The following is a 25,925-nucleotide window of genomic DNA, read 5'->3' as shown; positions in this document are numbered from 1 at the left end:
AATAACAACATCAACTCACTAATTAGTATATTTATTCACATTATAGGTAAGTTCATCCATAGCATACGTAATTTCTCACATATAAGTATATCATTCAATTCATCAATCCCTTTTTCATCATATCACCTTTCAATAATGAACTTATTGTTTCATTACCTTTTCTTACTGGTTTCATTTATATAATACCAAACATAAGCTTAAGCATCAATCATAATCTCAAGCTTGACATAAGCCTGATCACCATCATCAATATACAAGTTAGTGCATTTATGTATACAACTCATTCGGAGTCAATCACATGACAAACCATTTTATAAGAAAATACACATTTTGAATCATACCAGCTTTTCATAAACATAAGCAGATTCCTATTTTTTCCATTTATCATTTCATTGTATATCATTAATATTAAACATGATGTAATGTAACCATAAGCTTAGCATAAACCTAAGCATCATCCACAATCTCAACTGTTGAATTTATTTATGTTTAGATCAATATTCAATAAATAACAGATCTTTCAATTTCATTAAACAGATTACCTTACCGAGATTTTCCATTCAAAGAATGAATTACGGATAAGAGTACATCATCAGATAAACCGAACACACCAAACAGAAGCTCATAAGAGTTGATCTAACAGAAATGCGCCAAATAGAAGCTCATAAGAGTTGGTCCACTTGAAACACGCCAACAAAAGCTCATAAGAGCTGATCCACCCGAATCACGCCAAACAGAAAGTATAACGCGAGAGTTTGCAACAAATGTTGAACCTCGATTTACTTAGGTAATATACAGGTATCTCCCTCCAATACCATCTCCACTCTAAACCCCTGTAATACACCAAAACACGAGTGTACTCTATCCTGCAGTTCAATTCAAATCGATCATCAAATTCAATATTATAACTCAGATAATGATTCATTTCTAACAATGGAATATATATTATATCATGTAATACCAATCACCTATTTATATAAATATTATATTTTAACTGTACGAACTTACTTAGCCAAGCCGCAGAAATGTCAAAGTACAGGAGTTATTTGGTAATTTTACATTCTCTTCGATTTTCCACTCGATCTTGATCTAAATTAATAATTTCATTAAATTTATTAATTTAGACAGTAAAATAATGTATTTTATGCAATTTAGTTATTTTTGACATTTTTACAAAATTACTCCTAAAATTTTACTTTTATTCAATTTAGTCTCTAAGCCTAAAACATGCAAGTTACCCATTTTATTGCAATTTCCCACTAGCCAAATATTCATGGCATAAAAAACCCATTTTAAAATAATTTAACAACAACTACTTGTACTTTTATTATTTCAACAATTTAATCCCTAATTGGAAAATTCATTAAAATTACTTAACAAAATACTTTTAAATATCAACCAACATTTCAAATTCATCATTTAATAACTAAAATCACATAGATTCATCAAAGACAACATTCAAAATCTTTAACAGTTTCAAAATTAAAGGTACGGGTTAGCTGGACATAGTTGAAACGATCTCAAAAACATAAAAATTAAAAGAAATAAACTCAAATTTAGCTTACATGTAAAGGAAGACTTTGGCCGAATGCTTAAGCTATCATCCATGGCTTCTTCATTCTTCAATTTTGGCAAAACTCATGAAAAAAAAGATGGTGTAATTGTTTTGTTTTTAATATACTTTAATTTATTAAATTACTATTTTAACCTTAGTTAATAATTAAAATAAACATCAAATTCAATCTCATAATTTTCCACTAAATCCTTGAATGGTTTAATTAAAATTTAAGTCTCTTTTCCTTTATTCAATAAGCTAGTTTAATCACTAAAATCAAATAGTGATCAAATTTTACATCTTTCACGATTTAGTCATTTTAATTAATTAACTATCGAAACGTTAAAATTTATTAACAAAACTTTATTATAATCTTAATGACACTCGTAGATATTTATAAAAATATTTACGGCTCATTTTATGGAAATGAGGTCCCAATACCTCATTTTCTAAAGCCACTTGACTTTAGAATCTTACCACTTGAACTTAATAAATCGTTCACAAAACATAAATTATCAATCAAAAACCTTTTAAAAACCATATTTGACTCATAAATATTAATAATAATATTTACGAAATATTAATAATATTTACGAACTTACTCGTTGGATTTGGTAGCCCAGAAACCACTAATTCTGTCACCATTGAAAAACAGGTTGTTACACGTGTATCTAATGTGTGGTAATAGTGCCCACTTTATGTTTCATACCTCAAGAGCCAATTTATCATTATACGTGATTGTGTTAAATGAGATATGGTTGAATGAGTATGTAAATTATATGTAAATGAACTAATAAATAATGGATGAATAGGTGTTATATAACACTAGACATAAGAATATTGTAGTTGTATATATATGGTTGTTTTGTGGATGCATGATGACATGTTTGTGTAATGGTTATTGTAATCATTCACTAAGCTTGTTAAGCTCACCCATTCTTTTCAACATATGCAGATTAGTGACATTTCGGTGTGGGCTGTGTGGTTTTTTCGAGGGAGTGATCCAAGGAAGACTTATTAGTATTTCGTAGGTGTTCATTATTTATTTAAGTTTTGGGGAATAAGGAAATATGGTAGACCTGTTTATAGCCATGTTAGCTCTGAACATTTTGCTAGTTATTGCTTTTTTTTATGAGTTTTATGAGTTATTAATATGCTTAGATTCATGAACATTGATGATGGCATGATGCTTCTTGCTTGGACACATTTCTGACGTTTTAAACTAATAAATTTAGTCGTTTGGATGATTTTTGTCGAAGTACTTGATGCATGATGTTTAGAAACTAAATTGGAATGTACTAAATACTTTTGTATGCTGTATTTTTATGGTCTGAAGTAGAGGTATCGATAATTGAGTTTTAAAAAGGATACCTCTGTGTTTTGAAACGTGCAGGAAAGTTAGAATAGAGATTTGGTATCGATACCTTTGCTCAAGTATCGATGCTTGGGGCAAATATATCGATATTCTATGATAGGTACCGATAATTTTTGACTTGATTTTTGAGCGAGAAACAGAATGCAAGTTTGGTACCAATTGTCTGGGTGGTATCAATACCACTTAAAGAAAATATTGATACCTTAGGGTCACTAATGATACTTACGTGTTTAAAATTTAAATTTTTCTAAGTGGTCCAAATGCTTGAGTTTTTAATACGGTTAGTTACATTGATGTATGTCCAGCATGATTTAATGATGATTAATGTATGCATAACTTAAAACCTGTGCAAATACGAAGAATAACATGTGTCGGCTTTAATAAAATGAACACTATAATGTACAAGTAGTGAGACAGTAGTGTGGCATCCTAATATTTGGGCTCGACGATTGGGCCAAGTATAGGGTGTTACATGAACCCTATAATTCATAGACCCATATTCATCCACCAACTTGCAAAAGAAAGTATTACTTCTACTAACCTCCTTCTCAGCTTCATCATGATAAAATATTTTTAAAAAAATAAAAGCAGATAAGGGCCATTTTGCATCTTTGATCAAGTATTGCCGCCACACCCATTAGACCATTAACACCAATCTTGTACTTGTTGTATTTTTCTAGCATTGCTTGTGACATTTTTCTTATATAATCATAAAGAGACGAAAGCCGATTAGGTATAGCAAGTTTAAGAGTATAAATTTTTGGAAAATAAATATTGGCAATGAGAAATCTTGAAGTAGAGAAGTCAAGGGTGGTAGTACTAAACACATCCAATTTTTCACATATTTTCTCTACATTTTCCCAATCTTCATTACTTGGTGGATTCTTATAAATATTATCTCGACCACTCAAAACAACAAACGCTTCCCTATACTTCATAGCAACTGTAAGCATTTCAAAAGTAGAATTCCATCGAGTATTGCAATCAAGTGCCAATTTTTTTTTGTAGTCAAGAACTAATTGCCTAGCTACTTATTCAAAATTTTGGATCCTTTTATCAAAAGCATTCCAAAACACAACACTATCCCTAATTCTTTGGACACCATCAGCTACAACAACACTTACCCCATCTTGAACAATTAGATTTAATATATGAGCACAACAACGCATATGAAAAAACTGATCGTGAAAAAGAAGGGAACCATAAGGAAACTCATCACGCAAAATATCTATCATTGCATCATTAGTCATACAACTTCAACAGTGATAGCAGATAATCTAAGATTAAGATTCCAAGATTGAATGCATTCTTTCAAAATGTTAGCAAGTACTTCAGCGGTGTGAAGGGTTGGGACATAAAAAAAACCTATAATATACAATAAATAAAAGGTTACTAAACCAGCTAAAAAAGATCTATCCCTAACAGATTTAAAAAGAATGCAATACCTTATGATTCGACTTTGTAATCTCCAAGCATTATCAATAAAATATGCAGTGACAGCCATATAGCATTTTCTTTGGTTATTTGCGCTCCACATGTCAATAGTTAAGGCAATCTGACTCTTCGCTTTTCTCAACAATGTATTGATACTCTCCTTTTCAGAAACATATCTTTGCATGATGTCTTTCTTAGTTGTATTTTAACTTGGTACTTTGAACCCTAGTCGAAGTGTCTTAGAATACTTTCTAAAACCATAGTGTTCATCCATGCAAATGGGGTACTCATGCAAAATAATCATTTCTGCGAAGTCTCTTCTCCCATCCTCTTGGTGGAACTCATGGTACTAAGGCTAATGCGTCACGTTTGTCAATAGAATTAGTCTTTACATCAAGCAATCTAGTTTATCGTATATCTTGACATATTCTTTTTGGAGAAATTTTTAAATGACCTTTCAAGTGGGTTGTTCCAGCTTTTCTTCCACCAGAAAAAAGCTTGGAACAATGGTTGCACTAAACTTTTATGGCATCACCAACTTGCTTTCTTGTGAAATCAGTTTAAATTGATGATGTATGCATACTAGTTAAAGGTAGAATAGAAGGATCCTTTAAACCACTATCTACTGGGCTTTCATCATCATCCAATGAAATCGGAGTACAACTCATCAAAGTCGATGGTTTTGAGGGGGTGGCAGTATTAGCATCTAGACCGGCCATTTCCCTGAACAAAACATCACTCAATTGAACAAAACAAAACAATAACTAACATAAAAAAAAGAACAAAACAAAAAAAAATCACTCAATTAAACAAAATAAAAAAATTAATGTAATGACTCCATATTGGAAAACCAGGTTTGGAAAACATAACGGAAAATAAATTTAGACAAAAACCAAAGTTTTAAAAAAATTCCAAAATAATAACTTTGTTGTGATATCTAAAGTAATAAACACTTAATCAAAATTGTACCTTTTCGATTCGTCTAGGATGAACGCTTCAACCGAGTAGGGTTTAGGGTTTAAGGTTTAGGGTTTGAGGGTGTCAATTAAAAAAAGGTTAAGGGTTCAAACCCAAAAACCCATAAACATTGAGGGTATTTTTTATAATTATGCCTATTGTAAATTGAGAGCTTAAGCACTATGCAAACTATTCATGTTTAGAGAACCTATATTATTGTATGCAAACTTATGTTATTTGTTGTTTGTGAACTCCTAAGTCTTTTACTATTGACATGCGAACATTTCTTTTGATATTTTGTAAGCTCGCATGTTTATATTTTGTGTATGAAATAATTCTGCTGTAGTGTTATACTTTAAAACATTATTTGTTGTTAGAAAGTGGTGTGTTGGAGGTTAGTTTGGTAGTTAACGGAGAGTCACTTTGGTGGTTAATGTGTGAATTCGGGTTGAATCTACTCAGCCCAATTTGGAGTGTTACAGTGTGTCACGCCATAGGTAGGATGTGGCTCGACACAACAATGAATTATAGCATTCTTAGGCTTTCATCGGTTGTTTCGAGCCATAGAGTAGTTGTGCGACAAAATGGGCTCAATTTGGTCTCTCCAAGACTTGTAGAAGTTCCTCGGTTGTTCGTATATGTACCTTACTAATGTCTAGCTCCTCCGTTTTCATCGAAAACATGTTTTGTACTTATTCTTAACATAGTAAAAAGTCTAATTCCTAAATCTAAAAAGTTAAAAAAAATTAATATACAATATTTACAAATTGATCAAAATCGAAGGTTTGAAATTTATGTCGTACTACCGGACTTGTCTGGTAATTCCTTAAATTTTACCATATACTTAAGATGTCAGCCTCGCCCGTCTCGGCTCTTCCACTTGTTCCTTCTTCCATTAGAGTCTCGCCATTTTTTTTGTTCCTTCATAATCCGGTTTCCTACACAACACAACTAAAGCGACACCTTCGATCGAGGCCGTTAGGGATTAAATTAAATAAAGCGTAACACTCATCCCTAGCTAATCTCTCACTATGGGAATCACGGTGACATTTGAACACTTCTATTTTATCATCGATCTTTATGATTAGCTCATTTGGCTCAAGATTGATTGCCAACTTAGAAGTGGCCAGAAATGGCCTACCCAATAGAATGGAGATTTCTCAATCTTCCTCCAAGTTGAGGACTACAAAGTTAACAGGAATTATAAATCCTCGTACCCCAACCAATACATCTTCAAGTACACATTTTGGGTGCACTAAGGATCTATCGGCAAGTTGTAGCATTCTTGAGGTGTTTTTAATATCCCCGAGTTCGAGTGTCTGATAGATCGATAAGGGCATTAAATTTATACTATCCCCTTAATCACAAAGGGCTATGCTAAAATATCAATCCCCTATCTCTATTGGGATTGTGAAACTGCCTGGATCTTTTAACTTCAGCGGTATCTTCTTTTCAATTAGCGCGTTACACGAGGCATCAATGTCAATTTGCTTGTTCTTTTTCCTTTTCATATGCCTTTTCCTAATTTCATTTAATTACTTGGCATATTTTGGAATTTTATCAATAAGTTCTAATAGCGACAAATTGACATTGAGAGAATTAAATAAATTAAGAAAATTTATAAAATTTACCTCGTCCCTCTTTTTCTTGTCATTTAGTAACATCAAGAATGGTACCTTTGTTGTGCTCAGTCTTGCTATTACTAGATCAGACTTTGCTTCGACTACCTCTTCATTTGGCTCGTGGTGTTCGACTTGCTCCTCTTCCATGGATTCGTCACCCTCTTCAAGAACCTCCCCCACTTCATAATTGGGCATGATTGGCAACTTTAATTACATGCCCAATCGCACCTCGATCGCCTTTACGTGTTCATTCTCAACTTTCTGAGGGTTGTTCTCTGTGTTGCTTGAGGGTTCTGGCCATTTTTTTCAATCATCGACATTAGTTGGTTCATTTGGCCATAGATATTATCCATTCAGGATTTGATTCATCCACATGTAGATTGGACTTATCGAATGTTCATCTTCATTGTTTGCATCTTGACTACCTCCGGACGTACTAAAGTCCAAAGTGTGAATATTACAACTTAAGTTATGAAATTGAGGTGGTGTCCACAAATATATGAGTCAGGTTGTAATATAGTTTTTACAACGAAGTAGGTGTCCAAAGTGTGAATACTCCAAGGTTTATACCCGAGGGACACAAGTTCTAAATTAATATTAAACTAAATATAAATAGATCTAATTATTACTTTAGATAAATTATATTACAAAAAAAAACATATAGTAAAGAATTTAGGTTTTATCATAATGGAATAAAACATGCATAAAATAATAAAAGCGAAAAACTAAAGTGCAATTCAACCAAATCTAAGCGTGGGTGATTAGTTCACTTTGGTGATCATAACTAATTCCTATTTTAGGTTTCTACTCAATCAACTAGTCATTACCCTAGCAGGATCTCTCGATCTTCCACTAAACTAACGAGTCGATAAGAACTACTTATCTCTTGACCTCATAGTCCAGACTAGATTGGGGTAAGGGATTCAAGAATAGGCAACATCAATTTTGGGCTAATTCCTACTTAGATGACTTCTTATGGTTGTCAGGCCTAGGGTTTAAGTTCTTTCAATCCCAAACAATTGATTCGTTAAGAAAACCCTACATAGAAATTACTTAATCACACTTCTACTCACTAATCCTCCATAAGAGGATTAGTTCCTCATGGATTTCATAAACAATGTAAACTTGATCAATTAAGTAAACATGAAGAACAAATCAAGAATAAAATTTTAAGAAGAAATATTTATCGTATTGATTGATTGAAGCGCAAAAATCCACAAAGTGTTTGGTTGAATCCACAAATTAGATTCTCTGAATATCACGAACGAAAAGAAACTAAAATAAATCCTAAGTCTAAAAAGAAATAAAAATTGAAAACTAAATTGAAAGAAAAGTTATAAGTTACAGAAGAGGTCCCCCCTTAAGTGTTTTGTAATCCCCTCAAACCAGGCCTAGACGTTATGGCCCAATCCAAGAGATTACATGAGACATAGAAATGGCGAAAACTTTCAGTTGAAATAAATGGATATAGTCTTTGAAAACACGTTCTAATATTCCCTTTTTATACAATATTGTAAAACATTATGTCAAAAGAAAAGTTACTTATTATCTATAAAACATGGGTTTGATCATCAAAAATTCATGTCCGGTCAATTGAATTTACAAAAACGATTTTAATTAAGAAATCACCAAAACATTTAATCCATATCAAAATTCATGCAAAAAGTTCAATGAACCATGAAGAATGGCTAAAACGTCTTTCATAAGAAAATCCATTTGTTCTTGAAAACATGTAATTTAGAAAATTTTATGTTCTTTTCCAAAAAAAACTATTTAATCCTTTTTATTTTAAAAAACTTTTATTATAACTTAGTTTTGAAAAAATATTTGAAGTGGATAATATTTCTTAAAATCGTTTAATGATCATTTCAAACGATAATTCTAACATAAACAATCCATGCAATAGTTCTAAAACATTAAAAAAGAATGTTCATGCCATAGTCCACAATTAAAATAAAGTCCCGAAAAGTTATAAAAACAAACCCAAATCAAAGTCAATATAAATTCATAAAAAGGTATTAAGTCCAATATTTTATTAAAAATTTATTTCCGAGAGCATCATCGAGAATCCACATCCGAATCTTAATTACGAGGATTACTTAAGACACATGAGTAATATGGGTGAGCTTTAAAAGGCTCAATGTGAGATCAAACATAAAGTATATATATAATATAACACGCTTTTCAACATATCAAATAAACACATCCAAATCAAGATATATACCATTTTTACAGAAATTTCAAATCATCAATATTACACATATACATAAATGTTGAGACATGCTTATATAACAATGCACATTTTGAAGAATTTTCCTACCCATATCCGCTACACACCAATATCGAGTTCCCTAGAACCCGTCCATCCAATAACACACCATTTGTGGACAAGTCACCACATAAATGCCGAAAACGACCACATAGCACATTGTGGACAAGCCACCATATAATTGTCGATAAACGGCCACACGATTGTAGATAAACTGCCACATATCTTTCTTCTTTGACAAATCTCACCCCATGCATATGATATGGTAATTTTCTCATTTTAATCAATTCACAATAACATGTTGCAAACATGTTTTACACATAAGATCACATATAACGATAACACACAAGCCATACATCATATGTCATAAGAATGAGATCTACACATATATCAATATCACATAAATGCAATTTGTACAAAAATCACAATCACATAATATCATCACATCACACAATATACTTTTCAAGAAAAACAGATAAGGTTACTTACTTGGGTTTCTTATCGATGGGGTTTTCAACCCTCTTTATGAGTACTTAGTGTACCCGTGCATAAACAGATATTAACATACTAATATAATAAAAATAAACACTCATCACGTGACATAAGTTAAAGAGCCCACACCTTATTGTAGATCTAAAATGTATGCTCCCTTTGTAGAGGCGATATTGATATTAATATTGATATGATCCACGTTTCTATGTTGAGGCAATATTGATATGATCCATTTCATGTGAATTCGATCGAAAAGGTCGATGTGAGACCAGATTTGTCTTATGAGGAAGAGCCAATTCAGATTTTAGACCGTGAGGTTAAGGTGTTAAAGAAAATGTAGATTCCTCCAATAAAGGTCTTATGATGAAATCATGGGACAAACGAAGCTACTTGGGAACCCAAGGACGCGATGCGATGACAATATCCTCATCGTTCTTATAAGGTAAATTTCGAGGACAAAATTTATTTTAAGGAGGGTAGAGTTGTCACATCCCATATTTTTATTATTAATTTCGTCAATTCATGAACAAATAGTAAATAGTCTAGTTGTAAGAAGCTTAATTAATCTCCCTAAGATCCCATGTTCAAATCCCCACATCTATATTTTTTTAAAAATTTTGTCACATTAAAATCATTATCAAACCCCCTTGTGTCGTCTACCACAATTGCCTTATCGGCAAAGATTTCTTTTCCATTTAATTAGTCAACCTATCATGAATAGTCTACCGTTTACTCCCCATGTTCCCTCACTTTCCCTTACTTACCATTGAAACACTCTTTTCCATATTTTCCCTCCCTTACCATTGATCTTGCCATCCCATGCACCTAGACACCCTAAGTTCCCATTTTGTTTTCATTTTCAAGTTTTCTCTCATCTTTTCTCTCTTTTCCTCCTCCTTCAACCACCATTCCTTTGACATTTTACCATCATACTGCCACTGTTGACCACCATATTATCACCAAATCATCACCACGACACCACAAAGACCTCCCCTCTTTTTCATGCCTTCTCCATACTTCACCATTGTCGCACCATCGTTGTGTTGTCAGTGTAGCGCCGCCAACCACCACTGTCGTTAGTCACCATTTTTCATTAATTTTTATTTTCTCTTCATTTATTTAGTTAAAAATGAATTACTATTTCTCCTATCCTATTTTTATAAATCATTTACGATCTTAACATATTCTTTTATATTTTTTTTGGATCAGACTCTCCTTAGATAATTTTCCTCCATAATCGAACCACTATGGGATCAATGACTCCCTTCTTCCTTGGAATAATCGTAAGTGATATCTAATGTTCTAATATCAATCTTTTCCTTTTCATTTCTTAAGGCTGAAACTAACATTGGTTTTTGCACACTCATGAAGTGTTCTTTCAAATTGCTTAGAATTGTATTCTCGCTTTAAGAAAAGTGTACCATTTTAGACGATCGATAAGTAAGTTTCCTCACTTGATCTTCGATATGAGACTTATATGAACGTTTTAGCGTTTTAACGCATGGTATTGATTTGTTAATAAAAATGATTCCAAGTTGAATTTTTTCCCTTAGAATTGGAATCGAAATCGGTGTTGTTGGATCTACCAAACAATGTGTGGATTTAACTTATTAGAAAATTTACATATGGACTTATCATCAAATAATATATACATATTTATTTAATATTGAAAACTTGATAAAGATCTCCATAATGTGAAATATTGAGAACACGTTATGTATTCAAAAGAGATGTTAAATCTGTAAAAAAGGGGAATACTCAAGTAAATGCTTTGAATTTGATCATTTTGTGAACGTATGTTATAATTGATGTGATTTAATGATTGTTTTGAAATTTACATACCAATTCTCATGATATGTGATTTTATGGCAATGTTGAATATGTATAATATATATAAATCATGCCACTGTTATGGTAATTAAGATATGATTTGCATGTTAAGCATGCTCACTGTACTGATTAAATCCGGTTCACCTGTTTAGCATGCCGACTGTATTGATTATGAAATTGATTCACATGTTAAGCCTGCCCATTGAAAATACTATTCTTATGTCATATCACATGCATAGGGTTGGGATGATTTTGAAAGGAGGAAGACTTTAGAAGTTTTACTGCAATGCCACAACATGCAGCTTGTCTGCGATATTCAGTGGCTTGGGCACAACGTAGAGTGTTATTAGATAGAAGAGTTCTGGGGAACTCTTTATTGGTGTATAGCGGAGATGGGTAGGAATGTTTTTGAAAAACTTGCATTGATTTCTGAAAAAGCTCTACATCGACATTCTCATGCACCTTGTCATATATGAAATTATGTTGAAATACAAATGTTACTATATTTATGAAATGTATGGCTTAAATATTGTTTTCTTTTATGTTGAATTCACACTAGGCTTTAAAAGTTCACCCCTTCAAATTCTTGACTTTTTTTAGATAACCTACGAGGTTAGAACATGGGTTTGGCTTACGGAGGAGTACTCTGACATTTTGAGTTTAAACTTTTATACTTTATTATTTGGTTTTTTTGGACTATTTAATTATTGTTTACAGACTGGCATGGGACGTTGATTTTGAATTTTGGATACTATTGCATGATTTGGTTTAAAAACAATTATAAACAAATGGTTTATCAAATTTGCACCAAAAAATGGATTTTTCAACATAATTACAATTTCGACCCAATGATTTTATTTCAAACTCAAGAATATGTTTTACTGAAACTTAAATCTATTTATTCACTTATTCAATAATTAATGAAATGTATGAAATTATGATTTTTAATCAACAAATAAAATTAAGTAAATTTTCTGCTGCGACATTTTCAAAGTAACATGTTTTCTTCTCATGTTCAAACTTTTCAAAGCTATTCAATTTCTGATAATTTCTTTCCAAAGAAATTCAAAGACGTTATTTTGGTTTTTCTCAAGCAAATCAACATGCTGATTTTAAATGAAAGAGATGAAGGTTTTTGAAAGAAAACAGCTAAACGTTTTTTGCGTCATCATCATGGTCAATGTGATCTTCGAGATTTAGCCATAACATTTAGATCGGGTTTAAGGGGTTATAAACTTATTCTAGGTTAAAGTATTTTATAAATTTTTGTACACTTCATAAATTTAAAATTTAGTTTCTATACTTTTTCAAGAATTTAGTCCTTCTACTTTTCAAATTTCAAAAGTTAAGTACAATTGTCAACACTATTAAATTTTATTGTTAAATTTGTTGGTGTGACATTTTAAAATATTAAAAATACTCATTCGGTAGCAATGTAACCAAAAATGACATTGTAATGAACCTAAATTTAACAAAATAATTTTAATAATATTAACAATAGAACCTAAATTTTGAAATATTAAAAGTAGAGAAACTAAATTTCTAGGAACAAAAATACATGAACTAAATTTCAAATTTATGAAAAGTAAAAAATTGAGGATATTTTAACCTTCAATCCAATACAATCTAATTTAAAATATTTTTAATATATATATATATATATATATATATATATTACTTCAAAGTAGGTTTCAATTTCCGCGTCATGAAAGCATGCAGCATATGAAGAATAAAGATGGCTCCTTGACTTGGGTAACGTAAATTCGTTATGATATGGCTCTTTTGTCGATTGTGGTAGAAGAATCCTACGCAGCTTAGGCTTCAAATTATAAATTTTAATCCGAAAAACTCGAGATTTTTAGAATCTTTCAATTTTTCACCAAACCTGACTACTAAATTCAATCTTTGTTTCTTCTTTTTCTATTTGAATCCACTAAATTCTTGGGGGTTTCTTATCAACTCATCCCTATCTGTTCTCTACTTAAAAAAAAAAAACAACCATAAATTCCACTTGTTTCATCATCATTTCCTTCCTCAAGGTAGCGAATTTCATTTCACAGTTAAGTTCCCTTTGATTTTTATCCATGAAGATAATCATAGTTAGTTTATCGGATTGATGGTCTCCTTTGGGTCGATGTCAGTTTGAGGACTAGCTACTCAACATTCATGTCTAAATTATTTGTTATTTTATGTTACTTGTGAAAGGATTGCTAGTAATTATGGTTATTGTTCAGGTTGACAAGTAAATTAAAGTATTGATCATGGGAGCTTGTTGCTGTTGTTTGGGTATCAGGGATCCTGAACAACATGTTTCCCCTTTTATCAGTCTCAATAGCGTCATTCATGCCCTCAGGAGCAAGGTACCATGTCAAATTTTTTCCTTCTCTTTTTGAGTTTGCATCGAGACAGAATTTTGTTGAATTTATATGGGCATGAAGTTCTTTTCTTCTTAAACAATGAAAACACCTGCAATTTAGACAAGGTTCTTTTTTTTTTTTTTTTGGCAATTATGGATTGAGTCATTGGCTACTGACTATTCCTTTGATGAAAAGTTTCAAGGAAACTAATAATATTTGTTTTCTGATAGCAATTTCCTATAATGCTTCTTTGATCTTTAACTTCACCGGGGCTTATTAATTTGATCCTCAGTTTACCGGAGTAAGGAGCAACGAGCAATCGGATTCCCCCGCTTCGAATTCTCAAGTGTCAGCCCCTTTGGATTCTAATGCTGCATTTAACAATATCATCACACATACTGCAAGGGTCTTGCATTCCGAAGCTGATACGACACCCTCCTACGAGTACGATCGGATCGAAGGAAGAGAGGATTATCGACTCAATCACACGGAACACGCAAGTATAGGAAACAAATCAGCTGGAGTTCAATGCGAATCTCAATTGAAGTTCTCACACGATAAACCTGAAACTGAAGTTGGTTGTGGCTATGGATCATTAGAAGATGAAAATGTTTGCCCCACATGTCTTGAAGGTAACCTTTTCAATTGCTGATTCCCTAACCAGCTTATACAAATGGAAGCCATTAAATGAGACATTGGCTTACTTTGGTTACCCTCTCTTGATTTCCTATATCAGATTACATTCCTGAAAATCCAAGAATAGTTCTTCAATGTTCCCACACTTACCACCTTGGTTGCATATATGAGTGGATGGAGAGATCCGAAAACTGTCCTATTTGTGGAAAGGTAATTTGTTTCTACAAGGTTCTGCAATTACTCCATTTTCTGTTCTAACTTCTGCCATTAAGATCCCATTTCTTTCTTCCAATCATCAAATGTCGAGAATCGAATACTAAACCGGAGCTGTTAGCTCTTTATATCATGTAAAAATGGGGATTCTATATAGTCTTCTAATGCCATATTTTCCTACATCATATAACTGATTATGGACTGATTTTGCAGATGATGATGTTTGGTGAAGCAGAAATTGGATCACAGGAGACACCATTAACCAAAGATGAACGTATGATTTTTGAGGGTACGTTTCAATAGTTTTTTTTTTCCCAGTTTTGTAGTTGATGAGAAAGAGATATAGGTTCCTGCATTGCCATTTATACTTAAAGAAATTATGTACTTTAGTTTTTCACTGAAAAGAAGATTTAGTCTAATTGCTTGATATAATCAACAAGAAATTATGAAAATTGTATCTTCAAAGGCAGCAACTGACAGTTAATCACGAGTGAAATACAAGATCCAGTAATACACTAATCATCGACATCGATACACATATATATGTATGTCAAGACAAAGCAGACAAAAGGCATGAGTTCCCAACAATTTATCCTTTCTCATGCTGTTTTCTTTTTTGAAGAAAAGAACCATAGTGCATGGATCTATGTCCATATTGACATATAACCAAAAGCATAGTTAAATTAATTGTACCCATTTTCATGCAGCAAAGCATCCCAAATGGCATGAGTAAATAGGTTCCAGAGTAAGGTCTAGTTCATTCCTCCTCATTTCTGTTGCTTCTTCCTGGTATGTGCCACTGCAAAAATTGTAAACTATAAACAATCAAATCTTTTAACCAAGCTTTTGCCACTTCATTATAGACAACAGAAAACGAAAGCTTATGTGGATCCATCTTCTTTGGCATACGTTTTCAAAATTATTCGGTTTTCAGTTGATAGGATTTTATTTCTTGCATCACAAGTAACATAAGCCTTTCATGCATCTCTAGATATCATTAACGATGAATGCCAATGAGGGGTGCTACCCGATATTCAAACAGGGAGGAGGCTGTGGCAGCAGAAAGGATGATGTGTTGAGGCCATGGTCTTGCTGCCCCCATTGCGGCTGCTGCTGCTGTTGCTGCGCCACTGTCTTCTCCCTCTCTTTGATCTACATGCCAAGACAGGTTATTTGTTAGTTCATGTTTTTCTTTTACAAAAAAAGGGAAATAGATTGTAAATGTTAAGATGTTGGGATTTGAATTTCACATCGAAACTCTTACAAATGATTCAACAGTGGGAAAGGAAAAAAAAATTTGATGAAATCTTGAACATGAAAAAGGGTATGTCACCTGCTTTGCTAGCATGGTGTTTTGCTCCTGTATTGCCTTCTCCTGACATAAAGACCACAATTAGATTTCTTATATTCACATTCAAGTGTCCATCACATCACATATGATCATCCAAGTTCATATAATGATTCTCTCCAGGATTGACAAGCATATGTTCTGAAAGGCCTTACCTTTCTCTGAAGCTCTGATATTGACTCATACATGAGTTGGTTCTGCAGGGAAAAAAAAAGGGCCACAATTTCATCATTAAAACCAGTAACAATTATAATTGTAAGACTATAATGGGACAAAGGAAAGCTGTTTAAAGCATACTTTTTTTGAACGAATAAGTTTAAGAGCAGTATCAAGCTGCTGCTCCAAATTCTGCAGCTCCTTGAGACTCAATGACTCTAATTCTTCTCCCATGTAATGCCTGAAGACGTTTAAGAATTCACCAACATATCAGGAAATTACTATGTTCAGCTAAATTGGTCCAACTTTCTTTTTCTATAACTTTCATGTTTGACTCGTATTCGGATATGGTGAATACACTAATATCTGACATTCAAACCTAAGTTGGAGTAAAATAAACATTGAAAAAGGAAATCACTCGTTCATCTTTAGCAACAATGTAATCAGTTGAATTAAGAGGTACCTGTGATTTCTCTGCAAGAGCTCAACCTTAGCTTTAAGTCTATTATAGTCCATGGACCAGTTTCCCTGTCCATAAACAGGTTTCAATTTTGAATACAATTTCAGCCAAAATCTTAACCCTTTTTCACAATCTACTATTCCCAACAATTTAAAAACCTGAATAATGCTCATTTAGTTTTATGTACCGAAAGGCAAAAACTAAGAGTCTCTCATTGGAAGACAGCTACAATTAAAAGCTAGAAAAATGTACTTAACTTAGAATTTAGATACCCCCAAACCCTTTTTGCTGTCAAACTGCTATTTGCAAACAATATTTATATAATATAATATAATATAATATAATATAATTAAGTGGCAAAAATTAACGGCGTGAAAGGCATGTTGTACCTGAGATTCAGGCTCAGTAGCAACAAGTTGTCTCTCAGCATAAGAATACCTTTCATAGCGTTCAAGGATCTTCTCCATGCTGTTGCAGATAATCACAGAAAATAAATGTCAGTCTTAATGGCACAATATTTTCTTTCCCAAGTAAAACTAATTGTACCCTAATTTCTTATATAACTTTTACTTTAATCTAAAACATATAATATATATAGATTTCTAATGGCTTCATATGCCATACTAATTTCCATACATACATACATGCATGCATACACACACAAACAACTAATTTCCATTTACTCCAACTAATGGCTTCATAGTTCATATGCCATACTTCGTTCTTAACTTGTCTCAAGGATTAATATTTAATGCTATGTTAGTGAGTATAAATCCATCTACTTGCAATGAACTACGTGATGTAATCTATAAAAGAAGATAGGACTTAAGGGTTAAAACATTAAAACGTTTATATTAACTTCTAAGAGTTTTAATGAGTTAAACATAAATCCAGTTAAAGAAAATAGCACGTCTGTCACCAGCATGGAGGAAGGAAGCTGAAAGCGGTCGAAATCAACCCTCAAAAAATCAGAAGTCAAATCCTGTTTGATTTTGAGTATCACCAAACTGACTTAAAGCAACTAAAAGTGTGTGTGTGTGTGTGTGTGTGTGTGTGTGTGTGTGTGTGTGTGTGTTTTCAGTTTTCATAAGTGACTTAGGAACTATAAGTCTTTGGTAACGGTGCCTTACACCATAAACCCCTTGATTCCTTGCATATCGTAATGATATGATTAAGTCGACGTCATAAAATTTGTGTTAGGGATGGGGGGCAAAAAATAATAATTAAATTAGCCATCAAATTATAATTTTTTTGGATCACAATTAATTACGTTACTTTTTAGGTGATAAAATACTTGGAGTCATAACAGAATCAATTCAAGCTTGCTTTGAACCCCCCCCCCCTTTCCTCTTTCTCTATATAGATGCCGTATATGAACTCATTGAAAATTAGGGTTTTGGATTTTAAATATTTAAGTAGGTAAATTTTAATTTATGCAATGTTGGATAAATTGAAAAATCAACTACCTTTAAATTTATTATGAAATTATTTGGCTTATTAGTAAATAGATTTATTTTTTATAATAGAAATTTTTATTTTTCAAAATTATTTTTCATATTTAATCCTATTTTTCGGTATATAATTTAAATCTTATTAATACAAATTTTTCATATTAGTTTGATATTTTTTTATTTGGAAAAGCTATTATTTTGATAATTTATTTAAAATATAATTTTAAAAAATAAAATCAACTTAACATTTTAGTAAGGCCTTATTTGATAATCTATTGAAATATTAAATTAATTGAAAATTAATATTTTCAATAATTTAATTATGTACACATGCCTAATAATCTGAAATAAAAAGGCAGAAAATGATAAGTAAATAAGAACTACTTATTACTTAAAAGGAGAATATTTTCAATTAATTCTATTTTATTCATTTATTTTAATATTATATTATCCTATAAAAATTTAAATTTAAATTTTCACTTTGGTTTGAAATAAGGTGAAATGTTTTAAATTAAGGATAAAATGTAATATATAAATTTTTATAATTTTGAACATGTAATTATCAAACTATTTAATTATATTCCATAATTAATGTTAAGTGCTATATCAACCAAATTTTATAACATAAAATTAATTCTTAAATTTTCAATACTTAATTTTTCATTTTAGGCAACAGTACCGAAGTGATAAATAAGTTATCTATCTACTTATACTATTCAACAATTTTAATTGAAAATTCTCAAAATATTTTTCTAAAAAGAATTCCTTTTCAATTCACTAAAAGATTCGATTTTTATCAAACACGCCATAAGTCCAGAGCATCTAAAATCATAAAGCCTAATCCAAAGTGTTCAATTTTCCTTCATTTCATTTTAAGCTTTGATATTTTTATTTTAAATTATTTAAAAATAACTATTCTCAATCAAAATAATGAAAAAAGGGATATATGCATCAAATATCAATTAATTTAAATTCAAATAATTACCATAAATAGACAGACACCATATCTATAATATATAACTGAAGAACTTGAATCACAAATTGTAGAGTTTTCTTTTCCTAGTTATCAAGGTTTATAAATAATTTTCCTTTATTCTTTTTCTCACTTGAACCAGTAACTGGCTATTGGTGACATACATGTAACTAAAGCAGTTTATTAGCTTGTTTAGGGTTCAAAAAGGAATCTTCAAATTTGAGGTGTGGAACTACCCCTCATGGAGCCCTAGCCCTACTCCCTCTGTACAAAAATTGTCAAATCCGTAATTTTCTAACTACCAAAAAGATACCTCTTTTTGGCCTTGGACAGTTGTTGGATGAAAGAGTTCTCAAAAGCCAAAGAGGGTCTAGGCCTTAAGAGCTGGTGAAGAAGAAGAAGAAGAAGAAGATACATGTATAGCAGTTGTTGCTTGTAAGGACTAAGGAATATGAATACTAAAAGGAAACACCCAAAGGAGAGAAGATGACAAAGATAGTAACCCTGTTCCAAAACCAAAAAAATAAATTGTAAAATCAAATTTTTTTTCATAAAAAACATAGCCATATTTTTTAGGTTTTGTTTTACTATCTTTAGAAGAAAATATGTTTGATAGCATGATTTTACCTTTTGAGATGACAGAAGATAAAATTTATTACAAAGTTCAGTGTTGCTTTTCCCTTCTTTTATAACTTGGTATTAATAAATTAGTCCATAGAATGGATGCTTTGTATTTTCTCCTAATTGAGAAAGTTGTAGTTTAAATAAGGGGAAATTTTTTATTGCTTCTTCTTCATCATCCGTTGGTCAATAACCTTGTTTTAGCAAGATGAGACCAAACTTCCCCCTCAAAGCTTTCCATTCTTTTGCTACTTCAACATCTCTGAAACACTTGTAAATTCTATTACTGATATAGTTATAGTCACACTTTTTACTGAACTGTGTAATATTCTTTAATTTTTTTTTCACCTGTTATAACCATTGCATGAAATCCAGGAGAAACTGCTAATGACAGTGCCTCAAAAACCACTTTCATAAACATCTATTTTAGTTTAAAAGCCAAAAAACAAAAGTAACTTTATCTTTGTTTCTCAAAACCTTGGAGGATACTTTTTACAAAAAATAAAAATACCCAGAGTGAAGGGGGGAAATACCAGGAATCAGTGGAGTATTCAAAGAGCTTCCCTTTGTGGGAGAAGACAATCAAAGCGACCTCAGCATCACACAAGATGGAGATCTCATGAGCTTTCTTCAACAACCCAGCTCTCCTTTTGGAGAAAGTAACTTGCCTGTTGATCTTGTTCTCAATCCTCTTCAACTGAACCCTACCTCTCCCCATTTTCTTTTTTTATAACCTTAAAAAATTGGGGTGAAAAAACCCAGATCCTAAAAAGGAAGAAGAAGGAGGAGGAAGATGGAGTAAAGTTAAAATACCCAAGTTGGAAAAAGAATTTCTTTTGCTAAATGTGAAGTGTATCTGAGAAAACATGCACAACATATATAGAAATGGAAATGCAGGGAAAAAATAGGAAAAAGAAAATAAGTAAAAAGAAAGAAAAAAAGTGGTTTTAGGGAAAGGGAGTGGGTTTGTAGATAAAACCAGAGTGGTTTATTAAGAATGTGCTGTCGATCCCTCATTGGTTAACATGACTGTTCAGTCGTTACTGTCTCATGTTGGAACCACAATTTTATTTCTACTTTTTATTAAAAAAAATGAGTTTTCTTCATACAGCCGATAGATACCGTCAGAAGCTGTACGGAGAACCCTCGCTGTCACACACTCACACAGCTGACGGCGGAGATTTTCTTTTTCTCTCTTAAAACCAAATAAATTATAATACAGAGGTTTATTATTGGAAAAATAACAATCTTGTAGTGGGTATTATAAATAATATGAAATGATACAAATTATTAAAATATAAAATAATAATAATACCGTACGAGGTAAAATTCACACGTAATCTAGTTTCATTTTCATTGGTGGTCTTTAAAATTATACATTTATTATTAATTAATAGGATGATCATTCCAGTAATAAATTGATGTAATCAATTTTTTTACATCAATTAAAATTTTGATCCATATCAATCATATTAACCTGTTGCACCCAATTCTGATCGTGCTCACCAAAACATTGCACACTAATACATGAATAATTTAATAAATATAAAATTTCTATTTTGTTACCGTTATAGTAATAAATGATAAAACTTTCACTAAAATATTGTGCATCATTTGATGCATAAATATTTTATATACATATATTAAAATATATTTTAAAATTATCAATAAATTTGAAACAATTTATCGAAACAAACTCATATCAATATGCACCAATTTCAATGGAATAAATGATATATCTACTAGTACATACTAACTACCTTGATTTATTATGATTCATACTTTAATATTTTTGGTAAACTACACTTAAGGTGGGTTTGGATGGGCGGTGCGTTTACCTACGGTTAGTGTAAAAATAAGGGTGGCGGTGAGATTAGATACTGTAGCGATACTGTAGCATGAGACAAAAAGTAAGGTAAACACACCGCACCGCACCCAATCGCTCATCCAAACCCACCCTTATAGTCACTCAAAAATAGGGTTTGTCCTATTTGGTCACTCCAAATTTTTTTCTCAACTTAATTATTCTAAATAAGATAATTGTGTAAATTAGTCACTATCAATTGTTATTTTTTTTAACAGGTTGTTGACATGGTATATTAGCCCATTGAGTGATAGACACATGACATTTTCATGTTTGACTATTGATTAAAGTTTAGGGGAAAAAGTTTTGGACTAATTATAATGAGGTCTGTAAGCTTTAGTAAAAAGTCAAAAAAAAACCACATGTCAATCACTCAATGTGTTAATGTGCCACATCAACAATCTACTAAAAGAAAACAAAAATTTTAATGGTGGTGACTAATTCACATACTTATCTTATTTAGAAGGATTAAATTGAGAAAAAATTTTGGAGTGACCGAATAGGACAAACCCTATTTTTGAGTGACTATAAGTGTAGTTTACAAAAAACATTTTTAAAAAATATGAATCATAATAAATCAAGGTAGTTAGTACATATTAGTAGATATATCTTTTGTTAACATCAAGCGTGTTCGTACTAAATAAAAAAGTAAACTCCAACAATTTCTTTGTTCTCAATGCTCCTTAATTTCCAGAAATTAGTTACTTCAACAATCTTTGATGGTTATATGGGTATCCAAAGTACAAACAAGATGGATGTTTGTTGTCCCAACCATTTCTCTTAGTTTCGATCCCGATAAAGAAAGGGAATCATTAATAACAAAGTTTTCGTGTTGTTGATTCCTAGGCGTAGTGCTTCTTCCTCTATGCCACCTATTGGTACTAGTATAGTAGGGTTTACCCATAATACAGACCCATAGGTGTAACCTTTCGCTCAATACTCGAATCAGCAATTGAAGCATCTGAGGTTGTATTAATCGGGGATACACGACAGAAGGAATTACTTTATTTATAAACTTCACCTTCAACAAGCGTAGATTTCTTTTTTGTTTTCAATAGCCTTTTTTTCTATTCTGAATAATGTGTCTTTTTCCTAAGACTAAGAGTGGTAAAGTAAATAAAAAAGTAAATAATAAATAAAGTAAAATATATATAATAATAATCAAATCGCACCATCTCTGTAATAAGTAAATGCCTCTTTTTCTCCTGAAGTTGTCGAAATTATTCATAATAAGATATTGGCTACAATTGAAAAGATCTTATCAATAAAATTTCCATTTATCTGCGATCTAGGCATTGGTAGCAATCCATTCTATAACTCTTTTCATTACCCCTAGTGAGAAAATAAAATGATCTCACAAACAAAGGAAGTGTACAGTACAAAATAACATAAAAGTAGACCCATTCCATTTTTTTTAATTCTTCGAGCCTGGAGGCTAAAGAAAAAGTGATAAAAAAAAGTGATGAAAAGTTTTCTATTTTTATAGCAAGTTTCCTAGTTAGAATTGATATTGTTCGTATCTATCGAACAATCTAATATAAATAACTCGTTATTCACTCAGGTATCGGCCATAATAATTATATAGGAGAGGTGGCTAAGTGGTTCAAGGCGTAGCATTGGAACTGCTATGTAGACTCTTACTTACCAAGGGTTCGAATCCTTCTCTTTCCGGACCTTCACCTAATTAGCCTTTGTAACTGACTACATTGTATCAAATCAAATAAGAACATATACTAAAGAATTAGACCCTTCTTTAGTATGGATTCTCTATTCCCAATTCCTTTTTAATATGGAATACGTAAAATAGCATACAAGGGATGAGAATCTCCTTATGTATCTATCATACATGAATAGGAGAAAAATCTCTTAATCAAACCCATTCCCCTATCTTCCTTTACTTAACCTTAACTCAAGTGAAAAGAGGGCAGAACCCTTGTTTTGTTATTTTAGTTAGGTTTAAGTCTGACGAGAATAATATTCTACGACAAGCAATTCATTTATTTATTTTCAAACCAACCCATTTCCTATCTATTATTTGATTGACTAATCCTTTATATTGTAATGTGTGAAAGGTCAAATGTTTTGGTAACTCCTCATTGGTGGATGAATCAAGATAATTTTGAATCAAAGTTCTAGATTTTTGTTCATCCCTCGCTGAAATAATATCTCAGGGTTTGCAAAAAAATTGAACCGATAAAAGAACTGAGGTTTTGATCATATCTGCTCTTTTTGACACAATATATAAAACTACCCAAAGCCCCTATCCAACTTATAAATAGGAGGATAATGCGCTTCAGCGCACGAGAATCCACGTTCTCGTGTATTTACAATAATGCCCATACCAATCGAACTAATACTCAACCAACAATTGACTTCAATTTTTAAAAAGCCTACGTTCTCTTTAAAAGAGAAAACTCCTACAAGTAAATTGATTTTTATATAATAATTAACTTAAATGACTATTGTTTAAATAATAATTTTTAATTTTAATTTTATAATCATTTGAAAATATTAAATATTGATCTAAAATATTATAATTTACAATATTATTAACATATATATTTATATATAATAGTATAATAAACATTAATGTTATTTATTATTTTAATAAGATTATCTAATATTACAATTTTATTCTAATATAAAATTTAACATTAATAATAATTTTAAATTTTAAATAATATTCTTAATATCTTATAAAAATGTTTTATATTAATATTGTAATAATGAATTTATATTTCACTTTATAAATATTTAGTAATAAATATTTTATATTATAAAACATAAATATTTTAGTAATTTATTTATTCGTTTTAGCTTCAATATCCCACTACTTTTATGCATGTATTATATGTAATTTCAAATTATTTTTAATTAGGCATCGGGCATTATAATTCTATATAAAATATTATAAAATATTATTTTATTACAAAAGTAAATTTTAATTTTCAAAAGAAAATAATTCTAAAATATTTTGTAACAAATACAATTTATATTATGTTTATTTTACTAAAACAACTTTTAAAAATAAATTCAGAAAATTTATGTAAAACCATAAAAGCCACCAGACATTACCAAGGGGCCCATATGTTTAAATAATACAATAAAAATATATAATTCATCAAATATCTTATCACATTAACTTTTTAAAAGATATATTTTATAGTTATTAAATGTCTCAATATATATTTTATAATAAAGAACCACAAATCTAAGAAGAGCTGAAAATTAATTATAAAATTTTGAGAGGTTAAAAATATTAAATTATAATTTCATCAATTTTAAAGGACTAAATATATATTTTTATTTTGAGGGTTAAAATATAATTTCATCATGTATTAATTTATAAGTTGAGTGAAATAAAAAATAATTTTTCATTTTGGGACCAACCCTTAAATACATTCCTGATATATATAAAATATAAAACCAACTCACTTACCTTTAATGTGTTTGTTTCCTCTCTGAATTTATTTTAAGAAAAACAAAATAGGGTTAAGGAATTTTATAACAAAATAATTCTAACTTTGTGCTGCCTTTAATTTATACATATAATGAAACTAGCTCCTTTTGTGGTGAAAGTAAATAGGTATATTGTAGTCATTTTAAATTATTTTTCACTTAATTTTATTTAATTCATTATCTATTTAGTCTATATATAATAAAATCATCGAGCCACCAAGATTAAATAGGGTATTATGGTCATTTTTGAAATTAAATAAGTTGTGTTGTATTTTCACTTAATTCATTATCTGTTAAAAAGTCATTAATTAAATAATAGTTTTATAATTGAAAAAGACTCCGTCTATAAATTTGACCTTCGCTAATTTACATTAAGGGCCAGGTCTTCATTGTTTTTGAAAAGTGCTGAAAAAAATACTTTTGAAAATTTTGAGTGTTTGATATTGCCGCCAAAAAGTGCTTTTGAATAATAAAATGTTCATTTTAGACATGATATTATAAAGTAACAAATATGTATTTAAATAAGGTTCAAATTAGTTAATATTATGATATTTTAGCAAAAATATAAAAAAATTTCCAATTTAAATAATGTTCAAATTAGTTAAAAACTCTTTTCCGGTTTTGTTCATCTTCATCTTCATCTGTGTAGTTTTCAAAACCAAAGCAATGCCTCAGGTAAAATTTTCCTTTTTTGGTTATTATTATTTTACTTGGCTGAATTATCAAAGATTTCTACTTAGTTATTTTCAGAAATTTATGGGTATCTTATTTATAATAAGACCAGCTCTTTTTCAGCTATTAGGAATAAATAGGGTATTGTATAATTTGTTTTCGTTTAAAAATATTCCAAAGT

The 25,925-nt window shown here is 30.8% G+C and overlaps 2 protein-coding genes across 2 annotated transcripts; one reads left to right on the top strand and one right to left on the bottom strand.

The window, feature by feature from the left end:
- Positions 1-13,795: 13,795 nt before the first annotated feature.
- On the top strand, positions 13,796-15,032 carry LOC105784489 (E3 ubiquitin-protein ligase At3g02290). Its single transcript, XM_052627023.1, has 3 exons — positions 13,796-13,894; positions 14,184-14,523; positions 14,628-15,032. The coding sequence occupies exons 1-3, from the start codon at positions 13,796-13,798 to the stop codon at positions 14,783-14,785; spliced, it is 597 nt and encodes a 198-aa protein (XP_052482983.1). The 3' UTR covers positions 14,786-15,032.
- A 167-nt stretch (positions 15,033-15,199) lies between these two features.
- On the bottom strand, positions 15,200-20,643 carry LOC105784488 (agamous-like MADS-box protein AP1). The gene is made up of 8 exons (XM_012610394.2): positions 20,283-20,643; positions 17,094-17,172; positions 16,708-16,772; positions 16,386-16,485; positions 16,244-16,285; positions 16,074-16,115; positions 15,768-15,892; positions 15,200-15,539 (listed from the first exon to the last, which is right to left on the bottom strand). Exons 1-8 carry the CDS (start codon positions 20,465-20,467, stop codon positions 15,440-15,442), a joined length of 738 nt encoding a protein of 245 aa, XP_012465848.1. The 5' UTR covers positions 20,468-20,643; the 3' UTR covers positions 15,200-15,439.
- Positions 20,644-25,925: the final 5,282 nt, after the last annotated feature.

The sequence above is a fragment of the Gossypium raimondii genome, chromosome 13, assembly GCF_025698545.1.
Source record: "Gossypium raimondii isolate GPD5lz chromosome 13, ASM2569854v1, whole genome shotgun sequence".
Taxonomy (NCBI): domain Eukaryota; kingdom Viridiplantae; phylum Streptophyta; class Magnoliopsida; order Malvales; family Malvaceae; genus Gossypium; species Gossypium raimondii.
Note: the sequence above shows the minus strand (reverse complement) of the source record. Positions and strands in the feature narration are given on the sequence as shown.

Bases quoted from the DNA above. Each gene is read 5' to 3' on its own strand.
- LOC105784489 (XM_052627023.1), top strand. From the start codon at position 13,796: ATGGGAGCTTGTTGCTGTTGTTTGGGTATCAGGGATCCTGAACAACAT. The intron at 13,895-14,183 runs GTACCATGTCAA...TTTGATCCTCAG, and splicing joins TTCATGCCCTCAGGAGCAAG to TTTACCGGAGTAAGGAGCAA. The intron at 14,524-14,627 runs GTAACCTTTTCA...TTCCTATATCAG, and splicing joins TTGCCCCACATGTCTTGAAG to ATTACATTCCTGAAAATCCA.
- LOC105784488 (XM_012610394.2), bottom strand. From the start codon at position 20,467: ATGGGGAGAGGTAGGGTTCAGTTGAAGAGGATTGAGAACAAGATCAAC. The intron at 16,773-17,093 runs GTACAACATGCC...GTTTATGGACAG, and splicing joins CTACTGAGCCTGAATCTCAG to GGAAACTGGTCCATGGACTA. The intron at 16,486-16,707 runs GTACCTCTTAAT...AAACGTCTTCAG, and splicing joins CTCTTGCAGAGAAATCACAG to GCATTACATGGGAGAAGAAT.